At 37.2% G+C, this 23840-nt stretch overlaps 1 protein-coding gene across 1 annotated transcript in view; it reads right to left on the bottom strand.

The window, feature by feature from the left end:
- Positions 1 to 7213, bottom strand: part of LOC143235808 (piezo-type mechanosensitive ion channel component-like) — a 50205-nt gene extending 42992 nt beyond the window's left edge. The window contains exons 1-2 of the mRNA XM_076474002.1: positions 6813 to 7213; positions 2637 to 2721 (exon numbers count right to left, since the gene is read on the bottom strand). Coding sequence (XP_076330117.1) covers positions 2637 to 2700 — 64 coding nt within the window. The 5' untranslated portion in view covers positions 2701 to 2721; positions 6813 to 7213. The remainder of the gene's footprint in view (positions 1 to 2636; positions 2722 to 6812) is intronic.
- Between the last annotated feature and the right edge of the window lie 16627 nt (positions 7214 to 23840).

The raw sequence follows: 23840 nt of genomic DNA, 5'->3' as shown, positions 1-23840 counted from the left end.
AACTCTTGGGCTACTCTTTTATCAACGAATAGTGTGACTGACCGTACATTATAACGCCCCCACGGCTGAAAGGGCGAGGATGTTTGGTGTGACTGAGATTCGAACCCGCGACTCTCGGATTACGAGTCGAGTGCTTAACCACCTATCCATGCTGGGGCCTTTGAGTTTATTTAATTTGTGAATTGTGTTGTATTCACAACAGAAAAGCATCTGCAGACAACTAACACTTTCGTTTAAAAAAGATGAATATTTCTCTATTTTCCGTTGCTATATATACAGGGGCGTAGATCCTGTGGGGGTGGAGGGTATACATCCCCCCTTCATTTTAGGTGTATGGTGCATACAATCATATCCCCTACAGTTTGGTCTGTTGAATTGTTTTATTGCATCACAGGCCTACAAATTGTGTGTTTGTAATTGTGTTCTTACCAATCAAATTACATAATTAGGCCTAGATGTAGGCTTTTTCAGTAACCGAAATGTACATCTTTAATATAGGCGTGCTTCTAAGCTTTTCGATCTAAGCGATAGTTCGTAAGTATCAGTCAGTAGGCTTAAGTATACATGCAAGTATCGTGGCAACAAGATTACTCTGTGACTGCATGTTTACAGCTTTCAAGTTCACGTAATCAGAGATTACCAATTTGTAAACTAAACAGCCCACATAAGTGGTTGCAAAAATCATCCCCCCATCGGGTGTAAAAAATCTACGACCCTGGCTATTAAGTACAATAAATATTCTCCTCCTGGATATTCTAAATCCACGATTTTAATACACATTTATGACCTTTATGTATGAATATTTTTCTTTAGAAAGGGCTGCTATATATATACACTTTCCGAAAGCAATCAATTTTCCGTTACATCTCATTAAGCACGAAAGTTAAACATTTTCAGAATGTAGTTCTGTTATATTGAGTTTCATCGTGACTGTTATATTTTTTGAGACTGTTACGTAACTTCTATTTGGTATGAGGCACTGAACGTCAAGCAGTATTTTTCTATAAGAATTCTACCTCGATCCGGGATATTTGTTTATGAGGCAACAATACGAGTATAATAATTTTCTTAAGGTTTTCATAATCGAGATCCAACTAGAAGCTCATGCTGGTGATAGCCGTCCCTAATTTAGCAGTGTAAGATCAGAGACTCTTGGGCTACACTTTTACCAACGAATATTGGAATTGACTGTTACATTATAACGCCCCTATGGCTGAAATGGGGAAAATGGTTGGTGCAACGGGGATTCGAACCTGCGACTCTCGAATTAGGAGTCCAGTGCCTTAACCACCTGGCTGTACTTGTTTATTAAGTTCTATATGAGAAGCAAATGTATTTGTGTATTTACTGATTAAATTTGGATTATACGATCCATATATTCAAAACTTTATGTACTTTACATTCTTTCTAAAACCTAGGTATATATTTATAGAGGTTTTGAGCTCTTCACCAGATCATATCGTCTATTTTACCTTCAGTGAAAAGAAAATAATCTATAACATAACCAAAATACATTGTCCTGAATGTAATGTGTACTTCGAACAATGTTTTAAAACTGTTTTTAAATAAAAATGTATTTTTATATTCTTCTTGAGAAATACTAAACACTGATCACATTTATATGCAGTTTTCAAAAGCGACGTTGAGGCCTAACCTGTTGTTGATTCGCTACTTCCTATACATCAAAACCAAACAATATTGTTTACATATTTATTCAAATACATTTATAAGGATTGCTTTGTTCACAAAATTCACGTTTTGGTGAATAAATTAAATTAGTAAATCAGTTAATAATGTTGGCTATATTTTTTGGGTTTTTTGCTGGCTATCTAAGATTAGCAATAAGTATTGTTGGATACCATTTCTTCTGGACAACTAAGTTTAATCACAATAACGGTATTCTATTGTTGAATACCATTTCTTCTGGACAACTAAGTTTAATCACAATAACGGTATTCTATTGTTGGATACCATTTCTTCTGGACAACTAAGTTTAATCACAATAACGGTATTCTATTGTTGGATACCATTTCTTCTTGACAACTAAGTTTAATCATAATAACGGTATTCTATTGTTGGATACCATTTCTTCTGGACAACTAAGTTTAATCATAATAACGGAATTCTGATTAATCTAAACATTATTAACGAATAATGTTAACGATGCTGCTTCTTCTGTACTTATGAGGTTAATACTTATTTATGCATGCAATACGCTTCTTTCTGAACAACTATATTATTGACTATGTCGTTTCTTTCAAGACATCTAGAGACCAACATTTCCGTCAAAACTCTTCACTTGACCAATTGTTACCGAGAGAAACGATATTTATCAATGTTTTATCTTAATGTTTCTGAGCACTGACCAAAGACTGATTTATCTTAAAGACTGTGATAATTTTTACCTTATCTGGATATCAATCACTTTGCAGTTACCACCAGAGGGGCGGTATTCAGTTCAGAAGCCGTCACGTATTTGTGTGCATACAAAGGGTAAAAATAACTTAGAAAAATCGATTTAAAATTTATATCATCAAACAGGTGAATTGTCCACGGTTCATATGACTCCTTGTGGCTGTGTGTAAATAAATGCAAGTTAAAAACAACACAATCTTAACACTACTAAAACTTCTTACCTATAAGCAACACCAGGGGGAGAACCACCCGGAAAAGACAAGAGCAAAGCAAGGAATTCACCATGTTTCCATATTCTTAAATTTTCTGTAACAAAATGTATAAAAAATTAGTTTAATGTGAAACACAAACACACATCTACTGGTACATATAAGAATTTAGTGTACAACAGTAGTAGAGGGAGGAATTACATGAGAGGGTGAGGGAAATGCTTGTTTAAACCTAAATATTTCTTTACGTTGTTTTCAATATAATCTTTCACTTACCAATAAATATTACGATATGAAATTAACTATCAAATTATGATTCATAGATACAAAAAACGTAGTGGATATTAACCTGGAAAGATGACTGGAAGATACTACCAATACAAACAAACTCAGTCTTACATCATTCCAATAACACTATGTAACACAAATTTTGTTCCTGGATAGTATGTGTTATTTCTTAATTGCTTATGTTGTAAAAGTACAGAAAATAACCATTATTCCCTTCAAACTTTGCTTTTGTAACCTGGATAATGAAATTTAGAAATTAACTTATTTTCTGTGTAAAAACGGCAAATTTTCACATTTTCATTTACATAAGGTCTGAATAAAACAACATGTGAATCAATATTTACATGTATTTATACTAAAGTTATACAAATGAACAAAAATGTTTGGAAGTGAGTAGTTTTTCGAGATTTGCGACTGTAATGTAAATCACTTTCATGTATCAGCTCCCAAATAGTCTCTCATCATGTTTTCGTTATACGCTCCTTTGTAGTGGCATTCAAAGTCCAGTATATCATGGTGGAAGCGCTCGCCTTGTTCTTCTGAGTATGTTGTCCTTGAATTTATCAAGATGGGCGTCCTGAAGCCCATTTTGCCGTAGTTCTTCACCAGAGCCTCAACCAGTTCCCCATAATTTTCGGCCTTGTGATTGTCTAAAAAGCCTCGAACCACTGCGACAAAGCTGCCCCAAGTTTTTTTCATTCCTTGTGAGCTTCTTAGGGAATTATGTGCACTCCAGAATCTTCTTTATTTATGGTCCAACGAAGACATCAGCTTTGACCTTTGCCTCAAACAGCTTAGGGAAGAAGTCTCGAAGGCACTTGAAGGCTGCAGACTCCTTATCAAAAGCTGTGACAAATTATTTCATAAGACCCAATTTTATGTGCATTGGCGGGAACAACACCTTCTGGAGGTCCACTAGTGGCTCACACTTAACATTGTACCTCCACATAGAGTACTCTGTCCGTTATGGCCAGTGCTTCCTGTTGTAGCGCACAGTGGTGTCCCTGCTGTCCCAAAGGCAAAGATAACAGGGAAACTTGGTAAAGCCTCCTTGGATAAGCCTATGTTCACTTAGGCAGCTAGAACTAAATTGAAGTGGTGAATGGTGAGCCCCTGTACATATATATTACTGTGGAAGGTTCTAGAAAATTCTTTATAAGCTGCTCAGCACTAAATCTACCTGGAATGTTTTGGAAAATGAGTAAATTTGAAAATTTCATTACCCAAGTCACAAAAGCAAAATATGAAGAGAAAAACAGGTCTTTTTCATTTACAAGAAATTGGAAAATAACACTTTCTGCCCAGGAACAAGAAAAAGTAAAAATTTTGTTACATAGTGTAATTGTTGATTGCTACTGTTAATACTGACAAAGTCAACAACAAACATTCTAATAATTGAAGAGTGCTACTGTTAATACTGACAAAGTCAACAACAAACATTCTAATAATTGAAGAGTGCTACTGTTAATACTGACAAAGTCAACAACAAACATTCCAACAATTGAAGAGTGCTACTGTTAATACTGACAAAGTCAACAACAAACATTCTAATAATTGAAGAGTGCTACTGTTAATACTGACAAAGTCAACAACAAACATTCTGATAATTGAAGAGTGCTACTGTTAATACTGACAAAGTCAACAACAAACATTCTAATAATTGAAGAGTGCTACTGTTAATACTGACAAAGTCAACAACAAACATTCCAATAATTGAAGAGTGCTACTGTTAATACTGAAAAAGTCAACAACAAACATTCCAATAATTGAAGAGTGCTACTGTTAATACTGACAAAGTCAACAACAAACATTCCAATAATTGAAGAGTGCTACTGTTAATACTGACAAAATCAACAACAAACATTCCAATAATTGAAGAGTGTTACTGTTAATACTGACAAAGTCAACATAAAACATTCAAATAATTGTTGAGTGTTACTCTCAACAGTGAGAAAGATGACAAGTGCTGATCCTTAATTAAATATAATTATGATGTGTTGGTAATAAATAAAACTAATTAAGCCTTTATTTGTTAATCCTCAATTGAACATAATTATAATATACTGTGTGGTAAAAAGAACGTGTTTAAGCTTTATATGTTGATCATTAATTAAATCTAGATATTTTGTGGTGTGTTATAATTAAAACTGATAAAACATATTTGTTGATTCTTAATTAAATCTAATTATTATGTTTTGAATTATAAACAAGAGTGATTAAATCTGTATATGTTGACTCTTAATTGAACATTATTATGGTGTGTTGTGTGATAAATTGTTCAAAGTGTAAATGTTGATCTTTAACTGAACATAATCATAATGTGTGATGTGATGAATAGAAATGATTAAACCTATTTATGTTGAACCTTAATTCAATATAATTATGACATGTTCTGTCATAAATGAAACTGATGAAACCTGTATATGTTGATCTTTAATTAAACATAATTATTATTGATTGTGTTGTAAACAAAAGTGATTAAACTTGTAAATGTTGATCCTTATCTGAATATAATTATGGTGTGGTGTGTGATAAATAAAACTGATTCAAACTGTAAATATTGATCCTTAATTAAAAATGATTATGGTATGCTTTATTATAAATAAAACTGGTTAAACCTGTATATGTAGCTCCTCAAATAAACCTATTTATTATGTATTGTGACATAAATAGAACTGACTAAACCTCTATATGTTGATCCTTAAATGAACATAATAATGGTGTTTTCTTATAAATACACATGATTAGACCTATAAATGTTGATCCTTAAATGAACATAATAATGGTGTTTTCTTATAAATACACATGATTAGACCTATAAATGTTGATCCTTAAATAAACATAATAATGGTGTTTTCTTATAAATACACATGATTAGACCTATAAATGTTGATCCTTAAATGAACATAATAATGGTGTTTTCTTATAAATACACATGATTAGACCTATAAATGTTGATCCTTAAATGAACATAATAATGGTGTTTTCTTATAAATACACATGATTAGACCTATAAATGTTGATCCTTAAATGAACATAATAATGGTGTTTTCTTATAAATACACATGATTAGACCTATAAATGTTGATCCTTAACTGAACATAAGCATAATGTGTGGTGTGATGAATAGAAATGAATAAACCTATGTATATTGATCATTATTTAAATATAATTATGATGTGTTCTGTCATAAATGAAACTGATGAAACCTATAAACGATGATCCTTAAGTAATCATTATTATGGTGTCTTTTGCTAAACATAAAATTGATTAGAGCTGTGTATGTTGCTCTTTAAATAAACGCATTTATTATATGTTGTGTGGTAAATAGAACTTATTAAATATCCATATGTTGATCTTTAGTTAAACATAATTATTATTTATTGTGTTGTAAACAAAACTGATCCAGCCTGTAAATATAGATCCTTACTTCAATATAATTATGGTGTGGTATGTGATAAATAGAATTTATTAAACCTGTATATATTGATCCTTAATTAAGCCTATATATATATATTGTGATTAGTAATAAATAAAACTGATTAAACCTATATGTGTGGTTTTTAATTAAATCTAATTATTGTGTTTTGTGTTATAAATAAGTGTCATTAAATCTGTATATGTTGAGTCTTACTTGAACATAATTATGGTGTGTTGTATGATAAATAGAACTGATTAAACTTGTATGCGTTAATCCTTAATTAAATATAATTATAGTGCTTTTTTAAATAAATAATGTTACTTGTAATTGTTAATTTTTAATTTAAGATAAATATAAATTTATATAACTGCATGAATAGTGTCTAAACAAGTAATTTGCTACCGTAACATTTGTCGTCACACAGTCTGATAATTAAATAGTGTCTGAACATGTAATTTGTCTGTCATACCCCAGCTCACCTGTCAAATTCTGGTACCATACGAAAGGCGTCGTCGACTCTGGATATAGCAGGTATATGGAATGGATATTCGTAATTTTCGCTCAGAAGGAATTGGACTTGCTGTCAAATGTTTCAGGCAACATTCATTATGGATGCACGAGTTCCATTTTGAATCAGCTATTACTACTAATTTAGTATTACACATACACAGAGAGCTCTACAAATACAACAACTTACATACTAAGAAGCTACTGAAACATGGATTACGTACGTAAATGTTTTCTGTTTTTACACACGATGAGGATCCAAGTAAACACTTTAGTTACTGCAATATTATTAGTGAGACAACCCGTTCAAGTATCCACTTGCATAGCGTGAGGAACGCGTCTGCGCTCTTGACTTACCTATGTCACTGCAATAATGCCGGCAGCCAAGTCGTCTGTCCCGTGTAGCGATTCGCTTACACTGCGTGTAGAGCGCGACTACGCGCTTGACGCAATAATTAGTTATACCAAACGTGTCTCATAACGGCTGGTACGGGTATTAACACTTTTATTGATAAGGAGAGAACTTATCACTAAAAGTGCTAATACCCATACCAGGCGTTCTGAGATACATTTTTATTTCAAGGGGGTTTCTCCTCACCAAGAGTTCTACCAAACATGCGCCGCCATCCTCCGATGGGCACAGACGTAAGTTTACGTACTTACAACGCTTTGTTTGTTTTTTTGTTTGTTTGGAAATTTCGCACAAAGCTACTCGAGGGCTATCTGTGCTAGCCGTCCCTAATTTAGCAGTGTAAGACTAGAGGGAAGGCAGCTAGTCATCACCACCCACCGCCAACTCTTGGGCTACTCTACCAACGAATAGTGGAATTGACCGTCACATTATACACCCCCACGGCTGGGAGGGCGAGCATGTTTAGCGCGACGCGGGCGCGAACCCGCGACCCTCGGATTACGAGTCGCACGCCTTACGCGCTAGGCCATGCCGGGCCACTTACAACGCTAAAATCAAGGTTTCTTTCCTTGCGATAAACAAAGATAGCCCAGTTTCGCTTTGCTTTAAAAACATTTCTACCCCTTAAAACAAATACTGCGTCTAAAATGAAAGCTAATTCATATAAAAATAAATAATGAAAAAGTACAAATTGTCAAATCAATACGAATCAAAAACTGAACGCTGAGAATCACGTGACCACCAATAATCTAGCATAGCAACTAGAATCCGGTTTATTACCGCTAAAATCGTAATATTTGTATATTAATATTGTTATAGTTTAATATGCTGTTTCACTTCTTGAACCCTGATTGTACAACTCTTTCCTGATCAAATACTAGGATATCACACCTACAGTGCACCCACACTGTGAAGCACGTTTCCATGATAACAAGACACATACCATTCATTCTAATATTCTTTAACAATTAGGCTAAAACATCTAATTAATACCTAAATAAAGCTCAATGGAACATAATGCTTGCAGTTCTAAAGCACATAAAATAAGCAAACATACTCTCTCACGCGCTGAACTGTCACTTCAAAATGGACACGTGCAAACTACTAAATCTGAAATACTAACGAAAGGCGAGTGTTGAACACATTTGTTAAGAACAATTCACATTGCATTAAACATCATTTGCATATCAGTGAGAAATGAAAGAATTCTCATGTAAGATTATCATAACTAAGTGGTTGTGTAAATGTAAATAAATATATTCACTGATGTTAAAGTATCTATAAAGTACTAACATTGTTACAATAAAATATCATCTGGTCAGAAAGACGTTCATACAAGAAATACAAGATAATATGAGAAAGTGTACACACAGGTAGCCATTTACGTCATTTGGCATCTTGTTCTGACTTACTGGGCACCAATCACTCAAAAGAGACATGTCTATTCTAATTGCTGGACCAATCACCTCAAAGTCTACACCACCATTATGGTGCAACACCATTTAAAAATTGATGTCTCTTCACCATACATAAGTAGTTGGTTGTTCCAGCCTTGAGGTTGCTCCAGAGGGTTCCAGGTAGTTGGTTGTCCCAGCCTTGAGGTTGCCCCAGAGGGTTCCAGGTAGTTGGTTGTCCCAGCCTTGAGGTTGTTCCAGGTTTTCCAGTTCTCCTAGCTAAGCTCATGAGCTATACAGACAGAAAATAACAATATATCTATTTGTGCAAGACTTGTACTACACTGTGTATGCTGTAACTTGTACTCTCTTTCACTAATAATATTGCCAGATGGAAATATGACGTATAATGTAAAAGATGTTAAAGTTAAATAATTAATGTTCACAGGGTTAGAAACGTTATGAATCCAATACAAGTTACTGAAATGGTAAACTTATATGTAATCAGTGTTATTGTTTTTAATTATTATAAACCTATATATGAAAATAAAGTGTTTATCTCTTGGTATAAAATTAGACTGTCATTTATTCCTTACTTTACTTGTAAATTTTCTCAAGTTGGTGTACCGACTCATAACTGGAAAACCCGGGTTTTTAAATAAATCTATTGTAATTGGTATTTTGTCTCAAGTGACACCTTTTCATTTCTGCGATAGAGTAGCCGTTAGGGTTCTCTGTATAAATTAATTAAATATATGTCAGTAAAGTTTTTGTTTGTTGCTGACACATACGGTTACTCTTTAGTGCTGATAAGTTTGATATTTGATAAAGTGTCTTTTAAATCTTTTAATTATTTATTTCATTATCTGGAGTCATGGTCAAGATATTAGAATTTTTCTAATTTGAAATCGAGGACAATATTACAAACCTTTTCAGATGTGATAAGTATAATACAATACTACATATTTAGATTCATGGTCAACATAACAAGAACTCTCACTTTGAGCTACGATCATGATAAAACGTTTTTATTATGGGTTCCTTATATTTCGAGGTTCGTGTTGTTGTTTTTTTTAATTTAAGCACAAGCTACCCTATCCGTTCTCTGCTCATCACGTATATCGAAACCCGGTTTCTAACATTCCAAGTTTGCGGACATTCCACTGGGGAAGGGGGGCATCACACACTCCGTTTCTGTTACAAGTATTTCTCATTTTATGTCGCTTATTCATAACTTTATCTAGCACCGAAGAAATTTTATGGTACATAGCGTAGAATATCTTAAAACCCGAGTTTGGTTTTAAAAAGTTTGACAAATAGACACCAAACTTATTTTGAAAGACCAGTTATATAGTACACTGAAGATACATATACTAAAGGATTTTCGAGGCTCTAATGAAGAGAGTCCTTAGCGCTGGTATTAGATAAAAATAATCCGCTTCGAGCAACAATCTAGAATGGGCTACACATAAAGTATCGTTCTGTTTTATCTAATCTCAAGAGAGACAAACATTAACACCATTGTCACCTAATTGTTTGGAGTTACGCTTTAGTTCATGTTTATCAAAACTGATGCTTGGCGTAGAGTATTTGTTTGGTTTGTTTGTTTGTTTTGAATTTCGCATAAAGCTACTCGAGGGCTATCTGTCCCTAATTTTGCAGTGTAAGAGTAGAGGGAAAGCAGCTAGTCATCACCACCCACCGCCAATTCTTGGGCATATGGGATTGACCGTCACATATAACGCCCCCACGGCTGAAAGGGCTAGCATGTTTGGCGTGACGGGGATGCGAACCCGCGACCCTCAGATTACGAGTCGCACGCCTTAACACGCTTGACCATGCCGGGCCAGAGTATTTGGAAACTACAGACAATGTGATTATGTAAATAATAACTCGGAATATGGCAGGGGTGAAGTGACGCCCCGCTCTCATTGTTTAAAAATGTCTTCGTACTACTTCTACTAAGGTCTGCATTACAATGGAAGAGAAGTATTGAAGTTAATACAGAGTCGAAGTAATCAAAAAAATCGACGCATAATCACGGGACACATGATAGTATGGAAGAGGAGATATATTTTAAAAACGAAGTGTTGTTATAACACATCTTTCTCTTCGTGAAGTTAAAAGAATCAGTTCAATGAAATTATTCAAGTCATTTATTAATAAACCTATTGAATACAGCGTGCAAACGTTAATGTTTTTGATGGAAATTTTACCCTATGCCGTCTCGACAGTACCTTCAGTTTTAGGGTAGTGTACAATGTCTCGGACGGTTCACAAAGTTCGAGTTCACCACAACTTCATACAATCTTACAAGATATTTTGGTTATTCTTATCAGACAACAAGAAGAACAGATATTTTACACAAATCAAAGTATAGTTGAAGAATTTCAGATTTATTAACAATTTGTATTGATTAAACACAGGTATTCAGGCTTACTGAAACGTACTCTAGTGCCATTTACTGGAATATGCACCTCCTATATTTTCACTTTCGAAACTCGCCTAAAGAAGAGAATGAATATTCTTATGATATGTAGGAGCTGTAGATTCCACTAAATGACGCTAGCTTATTTTTCAGTATATGAATTAAAGGGTTTTGACGTATTAAAGGTTTTATGTTTTTGAGATTCATGGATGTTTAATCAATTAAAACTTTCCTAACATATTTTTAATCTCTTATTTGCATTAAAATGTATTTAAATAATTCTTATTACTGCTTAATTAAGTTTCATAAAAGCAGTAAAAGTTCAAATATGACTTTTTAAAAACGCTTAAACAGTTTGTGTGTTAAAGTTCTCACTGCGGTGAATCGAATTCCGAAATGTTTGAACTGTAATTCCGTAAACAAACTTTCATGCAAAGAGACAGACTTATTTTGTTTTTTTACAATCCACTGAAAATTAAAAAGTTATAATTTTCCTCACAGAGAATGTTTTTTCCTAAATGTGCATACCTTTTATCTCAAGAGTAGCTATTCTGGGTTGATGTTACCCTCTAACCGCGAAATCTTTAAATAATGTGCGACACAAGCCTGACGCTTTCAACATGTCTCTCAGGCAAATCAACATGCGTCACTTGTTAACCAATAGGAGCATAAGATGCTCACGTGATGCATGTGACTCCCTCTACACTTGTAGAGTGTATCACTCCAGGTGCACATAATTATAAGATCGTTACTCAGCATTTTGAATGAGGCTTGCCCTATTTAAACCTCAGACATTTAGTTTGGTGTGCTCCTGACTGTTGAAGTGAGAGTAAGCACCATGGTGAGAGCAAAAGAGCTGTCTGAGGCCTTCAGAAAGAAAATTGTAGCAGCTTATGAGTCTGGTAAGAGATTTAAAAAATATTCCAAAATATTTTGAACTCATTCATTCCACTGTCCGTAAAATAGTCAACAAGTGGAGAACTTTCAAAACAACTGCCAACATGCCCAGGTCTGGTCGTCTAAGCAAGTTCACTCCAAGAGCAGACCGCAAGATGCTAAAAGAGGTCTCCAAACACCCTAGCATGTCATCACGGGACCTACAGCAGGCTCTGGCTACTGTTGATGTGAAAGTGCATGCCTCTACAATCAGAAAGAGACTGCACAAGTTTAACTTGCATGGGAGGTGTACAAGGAGGAAACTTTTGTTCTCTAAGAGAAACATCAAGGCCAGACTGAAGTTTGCCAGAGAGAATGTAGACAAAGACCAGGACCTCTGGAATAATGTTCTTTGGATAGATTAGTCCAAAATTGAATTATTTGGACACGAGAACAGAGGACATGTTTGGCGTAAACCAAATACAGTATGAGGAAAAGAACCTCATACCAACTGTAAAGCATGGAGGCGGAAGTGTCATGGTTTGGGGCTGCTTTGCTGCAGCAGGACCTGGACAGCTCACAATTATAGAATCCACCATGAATTCTACTGTGTATTAGAGGGTGTTTGAGAATCATGTGAGACCATCTATAAGAAAATTAAAGATGAAGCGGAACTGGACCCTGCAACACGACAATGACCCAAAACATACCAGTAAATCCACCAAGGACTGGCTGAAAACTAAGAAATGGAGAGTCCTGAAATGGCCGAGTCAAAGCCCAGATCTTAATCCCATTGAAATGTTGTGGGGTGACTAGAAACGGGCTGTACATGCAAGAAACCCTTTTCACATGACTGCACAAGACTAATGTTGCCACCAAGTTAAGAAGGATAGAAATAGCCATGAAGGGAAAGTAGAAAGATGGAAAACAAGGCAAGAGGTAAAGTAATAGAATGGAATACAATACGAACATTCAATCCAGAAGCACCAGAATGTCGAGACAGCCAAATCACTGAAAAGAATAGAGGAATGAAATATCTTAAAGGAACAGAAAATGAAAGGAATGAGGAACATGCCATAAGTGACTGAACAGACGTGACAATAAAATGTGAGAACCAGAACAAGTGACTGAACAGATGTGACAATAAAATGTGAGAACCAGAACAAGTGACTGAACAGATGTGACAATAAAATGTGAGAACCAGAACAAGTGACTGAAGAGACGTGACAATAAAATGTGAGAACCAGAACAAGTGACTGAACAGACGTGACAATAAAATGTGAGAACCAGAACAAGTGACTGAACAGACGTGACAATAAAATGTGAGAACCAGAACAAGTGACTGAACAGACGTGACAATAAAATGTGAAAACCAGAACAAGTGACTGAACAGACGTGACAATAAAATGTGAGAACCAGAACAAGTGACTGAACAGACGTGACAATAAAATGTGAAAACCAGAACAAGTGACTGAACAGACGTGACAATAAAATGTGAAAACCAGAACAAGTGACTGAACAGACGTGACAATAAAATGTGAGAACCAGAACAAGTAACTGAACAGACGTGACAAAAAGGTTGATGTAGAATTGGTGACAACAATCAAAGGAAGAATAGGAGAGATAAGAGGAATAACAATGAGCTGGTCAGAAAATAACTGTTTAAAACACCAGGAATGGAGTATTAAGAGGGGCTGGTTGGTTTGGTATTTTCAGCTGTAAAGCAACTAGGCTATCTGTACCAAACATCCGGTAAAAGTAAAAATTAAAGCAAAATTATTAAAATTCATAAAGGGAAATTAAGGTAAAATGAAACTTTAATTTTTGAATTTAAAAACATAGATAGCATTAAATCCAATTTTTACATCTAGTCTACAGCGGTAAATTTGTTTTGTTTTTGAATTACGCGCAAAGCTACACTAGAGTTATTTGCACTAGCAGTCCCTAATTTTGCGGTGTAAGACTAGAGGGAAACCAACTAGTCATCACCACTCACTGCCAACTGCTGGTCTACTCTTTTACCAACGAATAGTAGGATTGACAGTTATATTATAACGCCCCCATGTCTGAGAGAGCGATCATGTTTGGTGCGGCGGGGATTCGAATCCGCGATCCTCGGATTACGAGTCGAACGCCTTAACACGCTTGGCCATGCCGGGCCATAGCTCTAAGAGAAAAACTGTGGTAATACAAGTTGTAAAGGGTTTTCTGTAGCATGATTGTAATTATCATGACTCCCCAGGATGACTAACAAGTAAGTTTAAAACCACCATTAGTTACCTGAAGTTGACCTTTCCAGTTCTGGTTTTGAGTTATTTGACGTTATAGCCATTTTAATAAAGTAAATTAATACAAGTTTTAAAAAGACTTGTAGCAAAATTTTAATTATTATAACTCGCCAGGATGACTAACGGGTAAGCTCAAACATCAGCACTAGCATCAGAAGTTGCCCTTTCCAGTCCTGGTTTCAAGTTATTTGACATTACGGCTATTTTCTAATTTCAAATAAAACTAGATATACTTTGATTCTTACAAAGAAATCACATTAAAAAACGTCTAATGTATAACTTTTAAAAACTTAAATAGAAATATTTTTAGTTTTTTTAAATGCCATTAATGTTTTTAAGGCATCACCTTAAACACATTGTAAACAAATCTTTAAATGTTTAAAATGGTGCCGTCGTTGAGAGTCGTAATGATGACAAGAAAGTAAAATGTGGCTTATTGTGTTCTGAGTGTTACACAGACTATATACTGGTGCATCAATTCCAGATAAAAGAAAACGATGAGTTAAAAAACTGACCAATGCGTAGTCTAGCTAGAACAACTTCCTCTTTCCGATCCTTACGGAAGCAAGATGGCCAAAGTCAAGTATAGGGTTTCATTTGGAAAAGGTTGTTTTCTTGTTGCTCACTCCAGGTCGACTGCCAGCTCGCACGGAGCCTAGCCTTGAATACAGGATCATAGTCCATGTATGGAATAGGCACAGTGGCGATAGTGCCAGAGTAGATAGATTTAGCTGCAGTGTGAGTGAGCTCGTTCCCACGAATACCAACGTAGCCCGGTATCCAGAAAAACTGGATAGAAGCAGATGTTAAAGAGAAATGAGCCAATCGGTTTTGAATATCGGCGAGAACAGGGTGTGAAATAACATGAAGCGATTCCAAGGCCAGTAGAGAACTAAGCGAGCCAATATAAATAGTGCAGTTTGAATACTGCTTAGCTTTTATGTGATCAAGGGCAAGAGAAATGGCGTCCAGTTCAGCAGTGAACACAGAAGCTGTAGAACCACAACAAACGATAGCAGAGCCCACACAGTCACCTGATTTCGAACCATCTGTATAAATAGGAATGGAAGGATTGTTCGAAAGATATTCAGCAAATAATAGCCAATATTTCCAATCAGGAGTGTCTACTTTTCTCATATGACTTAAAAATAGGTCAGCATTTGGGGACTGTAAGAAGCCATGGTGGGATGGGCTGACAAATGGATACAGCAATGTTATCCAAGGACAGACTCAATTTATCCAACTGCACTTGGATACGAAGGCCAAAAGGAGCAATGGCAGATCCTCTGTTCTCAAAAAATATGCCCCACCGAGGAAGGAAAACACAACCCCAGGTGGGATGCTTTGATAAGGAACGAAGTTTCGAAGCATACAGTTAACACAGTTGCAAACAGCAGAGGTGTAAAGAATGTTCATGAGACTCTACATATAAGTTCTGGACTGAGAAAGTGCGGAAAGCCCCAGTGCAGTGCTGAAGTCCCTGAATGGGGTCCAGCATCTTTAAGACCGTGGTCCTGGCAGAGTCATAGATCTGTGATTCATGGTCAAGTTTTGATCAAATAAAAGTATGATATATCTTTCGCGTAGAACATTGGTCTGCTCCCCAAGTGGTGGAAGAGAGGAAATGGGGAATATTCAGTGTTCTTGTACATTTGACCCGTAGCTTCTTGATGTGTGGTATAAAGGTCAGCTTATGGTCAAAGATAAGCCCCAAGAACTTTGTCTCAGGTACCACAAGTTTTACAACTTCACCAATACGGAGTTCAGCATCAGAGTGAATACCCTCATTGTCAGCAAAAGGGCATGCAGACTGTTTTATTGAAAGAGAGTAGTTAAAATCGTTTGCTCCATTTTAGTAAACGATTGAGGGCAGTCTGTAGTTGTCGCTCATTATACCTTATGTTCAACGATTAGCGTGAGATGTGAAAGTTGTCGACATAGAGCCCATTTGCAACAGTAAAATGGAGTTTTTCAGTGATGGCATTAATCTTTATACTGAAAAGTGTGACATTCAAAACACAACCCTGAAGGACTTCAAGTTCCTGTAGAAAAGAACGGGAAAGTGTTGAACCCACATGAATTTAGAATCACCTGTCCATTAAAATTTCTAATAAAATGGGCAAATGGCCACATAATCCATATAAATGGAAGTCTCACAAGATGCCATACCTTCATGTTGTATTTTAAGCTTTCTTAACGTCAAAGAATATTGATATAATGTATTGTCATTTGAGAAAAGCTTCTCTGATTAAGGTATCAAGTCGAACCAGGTGGTCCATGGTAGAGCACTGTCGTCGGAACCCACACTGGGTGGGCGCGAGGAGGTTGTTTGATTCGAGGAACCAAACAAGAAGAGCATTAACCATCCCTTCTAAGGTTTTACAAAGATAGCTCGTTAAAGCAATCGGACAATAGTTTTAAGGAATCTTAGGTTCCTTCCCAGGCTTAGAGAAAGGTGGGACAATTGCCTGGCACCAGGCATAAGGAAAAACATTCTCCTGCCAGATCCATTTAAAAACAATCAGGATAATAGCAAGAGAAGCAGGAGGTAGAGGGCGCAGCATTTCATAGTGTGCGCCATCAGTTCTAACTGATGAACTGGCAGGCTGATGAAGGGCCAGTTTGAGTTCCATCAGTGTAAAGGGACGATTGTAGTCACAGAGACAATCAGCTTGAAAGGAAAGAGGTGATTTCTCTGCTGGAGTCTTGATGGCTAAAAAGGTGGAGGAAGATAGGTAGGTAGAAATTTCGTGTTTATTTGTACAAAGCTAATAGGCTATCTGTGCCAAACAATATGTAGTACACTATAATAGTATATGGTAATGAAGGCAAAAATATGTAAAATTAAGACCTGCCAGGAAGACTGAAGCATTAAGTTCAAACTTGCTGTCAGTCACCTGAAGTTGGTTCAGGTCAAAATAAAATTAAAATGCGTAAAAGAAAACATGCTAAAACAGTATATAGTCCAATAGAAACCTTAAGTTAAAAAGACCAATGGCTCTAAAAAATGTAAAAACATGAGTGAGGCAGCCAATATCATCTATGACATTGGGTAATGTCAAGGGCAAACCTGCCTTAAAAATATGTTTAAAATGGCGTCGTCGTTCTCGGTGGTAACGAGGGCATGATAATAAAATATGTACAATTGTGACCCGAGTGCCACACAAACCACACACTGGTGCATCAGTACCAGATAAAAGGAAGTGGTGAGTTAAAAATCTATTACTATTGCGTGGCCTAGCCAAAACAACATTTTCCCTTCCATCTTTACAGAAACAAGATGGTCAAAGAGCTAAAGAAGGCTTGATTTGAAAAAGCTTATTATTTCGTTGCTCACTCCAGGTTGACTGCCAACTGGTGTACAGTCAGATTTTGACAATTGGACCATAGTCCATGTATGGAACAGGTACGGTGGTGATAGAGCAGATGGACTTTGCTGCTCTGTCAACTAACTCATTCCCACAAATATCAACATGATCTGATATCCAAAAAACTGGATAGAGATAGATGATAGGGAGAGATGGGCCAGTTTGTTCTAAATATTAATAAGAATAGAATGGTATCTAACATGGAATGATGTCAGAGCCAATAGACAGCTGAGTGAATCAGCATAGATCGTAGAATTCATATATTGCGTAGTTTCAATATGACTCAGGGCAAGAAAAATGGTATACAATTCAGCAGTGAACACAGAAACTGTAGAGGGGATTCTGTGTGCTACAACCAAACTGTAATAAACCATGGCAGAACCTACAAAGTCACCTAATTTTGAACGATATGTATGTATGTATGTAGGGATGAATCGGTTGAAAGATGTTCAGCAAAAAAAGAGCAATATTTCCAATCAGGAGTACCAGTCTTCCTCAGATGACTCAATATTTCCAATCAGGAGTACCAGCTTTCCTCAGATGACTCAATATTTCCAATTGGGAGTACCAGCCTTCCTCAGATGACTCAAAGATAGGTCACAGTTGGGGATAGTAATTAGCCATGGTGGAAGAGGCCGAGCTGTTTATACTGCTATGCTATTCAAAGTTATCTCCAATTTTTCTGATTGTGCCCGAATACGAAGGCTAAAAGAAACAATGGCAGATTTTCTGTTATAGAAAAGTGTAGCCCACTGAGGGTGGAAAACACAACCCCAAGTAGGATGCTGTGGTAAAGAGCGAAGTTGCAAAGGGCGAATATACAGAGGGGGTTCATGGGACTCCACATAAAAAAATTTGGACTAGAGAAGTACGAAAGGCCCCAATGCAAAGCCGAAGTCTCTAATGGTGGATAAGATTCAGCATTTTCAGTGCTGAGATTCTGACAGAACCATAAACCATAGACCCACAGTCAAGTTTGAATCGGCTAAGGGCACGATAAATTTTAAGCATGGAGTATCGATCCACTTCCCAAGAGGTGAAAGAGAGGACACAGAGGATGTTTAGTGCTCTTATACATTTGACACGAAGTTGCTTGATATGGGAAATAAAGTTTAATTTACACTCAAATATAAGACCAAAGAACTCTGCCTCAGAAACGATAGGAAGTACATCATTATCAATACAAAGTTCTAGATCTGGATGAATACTGTAGGAAATTGTTGCTCGCTGATGGCATTAATCTTTACAATGAAAAGTGTGGCACTCGGAACACAGCCCTGAGGGACTCCAAGTTCCTGTGAGGAAATACGGGAAAGTGTTGAAAACCTGGAATCCATGGTTCATTAAGAAATGCTTGATAAAAAGTAGAAAATCCATACGAGTGATGGTCGCAATCCATACGAGTGATGGTCTCGCAAAATCTCCATGTTGTATCATAAGCTTTCTCTAAAAATAGAAACAAGATGTTGTCGCTTCAAAAAGTCTTCTCTGACTGAAGTTTCAAGGCGAATTAAGTGGGCTATTATGGAGCGCCATCATCGGAATCCACACTACTGGAGGTATATTTAATCCAAGATTCCTTCTGGCTTTGATGTCTAACTCGCCGAGCCTGTGCATGGGCTTGCTGAAATGCAATGCAGTTTGTAAGCATAGAATATCTACGAAATTTATCCCAGGCAGGTTTCTGAGCTTTTCGTGTTATAGAACAAGTAGAAGTCTACTACGGGCGGGGATACCGTGGGACAAAATGTCGAGGTATTGGGGTTTCACTGAGTAGCTGCTTGGACAACACAGTTAGTTATAGAACAAGCAGAAGTCCACTACGGGCAGGGATGCTGTGGGACAAAATGTCGAGGTTTTGGGGTTTCACTGAGCAGTTGCTTGGACAATACAGTTAGTTATAGAACAAGCAGGAGTCCACTACGGGCAGGGATACCGTGGGCAAAATGTTGAGGTTTTGGGGTTTCACTGAGCAGCTGCTTGGACAATACAGTTAGTTATAGAACAAGCAGGAGTCCACTACGGGCAGGGATACCGTGGGACAAAATGTCGAGGTTTTGGGGTTTCACTGAGCAGCTGCTTGGACAATACAGTTAGTTATAGAACAAGCAGGAGTCCACTACGGGCAGGGATACCGTGGGCAAAATGTTGAGGATTTGGGGTTTCACTGAGCAGCTGCTTGGACAATACAGTTAGTTATAGAACAAGCAGAAGTCCACAATGGGCAGGAATACCGTGGGACAAAATGTCGAGGTTTTGGGGTTTCACTGAGTAGCTGCTTGGACAATACAGTTAGTTATAGAACAAGCAGAAGTCCACAATGGGCAGGAATACCGTGGGACAAAATGTCGAGGTTTTGGGGTTTCACTGAGTAGCTGCTTAGACAATACAGTTAGTTATAGAAGAAGCAGAAGTCCACTACGGGCAGGGATACCGTGCGACAAAATGTCGACAGTTCCATTAGATTAGTGTGGCTATTTTTATTTATTTTCCAGGAGAACATGACATGGAAACCTTCTACTTGTGACCACTTTTTTTTTCTTTATTGGATGTGGATCGATCACTCTCTAGTGATCCTACTCTGGATCGAGTAGGCAGGTCGGAGGTTCTATACATATGTTCCAGTGATTTAGGACGTGAAAGAACGGATTGTTTAATTTTTGGAATATCAAGAGAGGAAGACCCATGGAAACACCTGAGCTTGAACAAGATGAAGTTAGGCAGTAACTGGAAGATGTGGCAGGGACAGAGATAGGAGTAGATGCTGATTCCTTAACATTGTTGGTTTTGGAGGGTACTAGATTAAGATGTTCTGTTAAGGATTTTGTAGGAGGCACAGAAAGGTCTGTTTGGACTCCACTATAGTAGTGGAACAGATTACAGCAGCACAAGTCTGAGATGGAAGTGGGAAGAGTAATTTCCGAGCCTCTGGAAAAGTAATATTATGAACTGTCTTTAGACGTTGTGCTTCTTTATCATCCACACAGTTAGGGCAAGAAGTAAAATAGGAAGGATGTGGACCATTACAGTTAACACAATGCGGTTCTCGTTGGCATCCAAAAGTGTGATGGTCGTTACCAGCACAACAAGCACATGTCAAGGAACCACGGGAACATATTTTCGAATGACCAAATTATTGATAATGAAATCATCTAACAGGGTTAGGAATATAAGACCGTACTTACAATTCAGATATTCAGCCTTGATTGTGGTAGGAGGGCATGATGTTGTAAATGTTAATATTAGAACATTTGTCGGCTCCAGAAGCCCGTCTCTACGACTACAAATTCGACGCACGCCTGTAACACCTTGGATAGTAAAACATGCGAGGATCTGACTCTGGTATGGTATTTAAATCCCTTTTAACTATAACTCTTCTGGAAGAATTCAAAGTAGAATAAGGAGTAACGTCAAAGGGTATATCCCCAATGGCCTTCGACTTCAACAGGAGTTTGGAATGTTGTGATGAAGCTGTTTCCACTAAAATGTTCCCAAACCATAATTTTTTTACCGATTTAGATGAGCCAACAAGCCTTTCTAAACCCTTCTGAATAATAAATGGAGACATCTGCCCTAAAGGATAGATTCAAGTTGTGAGTTTGACCATACAGAGTCATCAATGCGCAGTCATTTGCCAGTAGTCAGATTTTTCTCTTTGCTGTCATGCTTGTTTATTTTTTATTTGAGGGGTATCCATAATAAAAATAAGAATATTTCGGTGCCCACTGACCCCACCCACCATAGAACCCTCCGAGGGGACGCACTACAAGGGGTTGGCAGTTGCTCAATGAGGACATCTTGGTCTGAGGGATAATTTTTGCAGTAACGCCATAGTTTCGTGAGCACGATACCCGAACACGAATATCAGACATAATGTCCGCTACACCTGTTGAGGATGTCCTATGCTAACACTCAGTTGATCCTGCCACCCCAAGACCACCCATCTACAGGAATTCAAGGCCAAAGGTGGAGGAAGAAACAGAAGTACTAGATACTTGGCAAAAGCTTTCATCTAGAGTATCGGCGATGCTCTAAGTATCAGCTACTTTCTGGCCATCACAGAGCAAGATCGAGAGGGTACAAAATTATATTGCCCACGGACCTTCTGAATCTTGTCCCATATGACTTTGGAGCTGGTGGTAGAAGATATGCTGGTTGTGAACTTAATCCAAGATTCCTTCTGGCTTTGACGTCTTACCCACCAAGCATATGCACATATCTGCTGGAAAATGATGCAGTGCGGGAGTGTGGTATCCCAGGCCCATTTTTTAGCCTTCCATGCCACGTGTCAGGCAGGATCTCACCATGGATGAAAATATCGTGAAAAACGTGTCAAGGTTTTAGGAATACATTGAACAGTTGCTTGTATAATACAGTCAGTTACTGCTGCCACACAGTCGTCTATTGATGGCAGGATCAAGTTCTGCAAGAACAGTGAAAGAGGGCCAGTTTACATGATCCAGCTTCCACTGGGGCACTCAGGATGGGCAACATCGACCACGGCCAGTCTCTCTCTAAATTATAGAAAAATGATCACTACCTTTTAGATTATTATCAATCCTCCATGAAAAATGGGAGAATAATGAAGGGGAGCAAATTGAGAGATCAATAGCAGTAAAGAACTGACTAGGTGCATGAGAATAAGTGAACAACCAGTATTGAAAAGAGAAAGGTTGTGACCAGAGAGCAGTTCACCAGTATTAGAAAAGGAGACAGCAGTTGTTCAATAAGAACATCAAAGTGTAAATAAACATATGTCTCTGCAGGCGACAGGTAGAAAGAACAAACAGTGATGGTACAACTAAAAAAACATGGATGGCTATGGCCTCCAATGGTGTGTCAAGTGGCAAAGACAGGGTGGGCACATGCTGATCAACTAACAGTGCCACTCGTCCATCATACAGCCTGTTATTTCTGTACAAAGAAAACTGCTGAAAGGTAACTGTATTGGCAGGTTTCACAAATATTTCCTGCAAGGAAAGAAAACAGGATGGTAGAAAGCAATCAGTGTTTTGATGTCATCCAGATTAGGACGTAAACCTCGACAGTTCCACTGTATCAAGGTAGCCATTTTTATTTATGTGTAGGTGAATTGGGTTGAGAGCTTTTTTTCTCACTGTCTTTAGGTGGTTGGTTGAGTTGGTGTTTTATAGCACAAAGAAGCTAAGCTATCTGCAAACATCCGGTAAAAAGTTAAAATTAAAGTAAATTTAGTAAAATTCATAGAAGGAAATCAAAGTTAAACAAAACAAAGTTTAAAAACATGAATAGCATAAAACCAATGTTTACATATAGTCCACAACGTTAAGAGAAAAACTATAGTAATTCAAGGTGTAAAGGACTTTCTGTAGCGTAATTGTAATTATCATAACTCGCCAGTAAGACTAACAGGTAAGTACAAAAACCATCATCAGTTGGCCTTTCCAGTTCTGGTTTCGAGTTACTTAATGTTACGGTCAGCTTCTAATTTGAAGTTGAACTAGATGAACTGCGATTCTTAAAAGGGAACCACATTAAAAAGGTTTAATGTATAAATTAAAAAACTTAAATGGCATTAAAAAGAGTAATGACCTTTAAAAAACTAAAACCATTTCCAAGGTGGACAGTGTCATCATCATCAATAACACTGTCTAACGTTATAGACAAATCTTGGAACAGAACATGTTTAAAATGGTGCTGTCGTTGAGAGTCGTGGCAACAGCAAGACAGTAAAATGTGACTTATTGTGACCTGAATGCTACACATTAATGCATCAGTTCCAGATAAAAAAAAACGATAAATTAAAAATCTCTGACCAATGCGTAGTCCAGTTAGAACAACTTTCTCTTTCCGATTCTTACAGAAGGAAGACTGCCAAAGTCCAATATACGGTTTTATTTGGAAAAGCTTGTTTTCGCGTTGTTCACTCCAAATCGACTGCCAGCTAGCACGGAGCCTAGCCTTGAATACAGGACCATAGTCCATGTATGGAACAGACACAGTGGCGATAGTGCCAGAATAGATAGATTTAGCTGCAGTGTGAGTGACCTCGTTCCCGCGAATACCAATGTGGCCCAATATCAAAAAAACTGGATAGAAGTAGATGTTAAAGAGAAATGGGCCAGTCGGTTTTGAATATCGGCGAGAACAGGGTATGAACTAACGTGAAGCGATTCCAAGACCAGTAAAGAACTAAGGGTGTCAGTATAAATAGTGCAGTTTGAGTACTATACCCAAACACCAGTATCAAATACA

Source organism: Tachypleus tridentatus, chromosome 12, assembly GCF_004210375.1.
Source record: "Tachypleus tridentatus isolate NWPU-2018 chromosome 12, ASM421037v1, whole genome shotgun sequence".
In the NCBI taxonomy this organism is placed as follows: domain Eukaryota; kingdom Metazoa; phylum Arthropoda; class Merostomata; order Xiphosura; family Limulidae; genus Tachypleus; species Tachypleus tridentatus.
The sequence above is the reverse complement of the archived record's forward strand: the minus strand, read 5'-3'. Positions and strand labels throughout refer to the sequence as shown.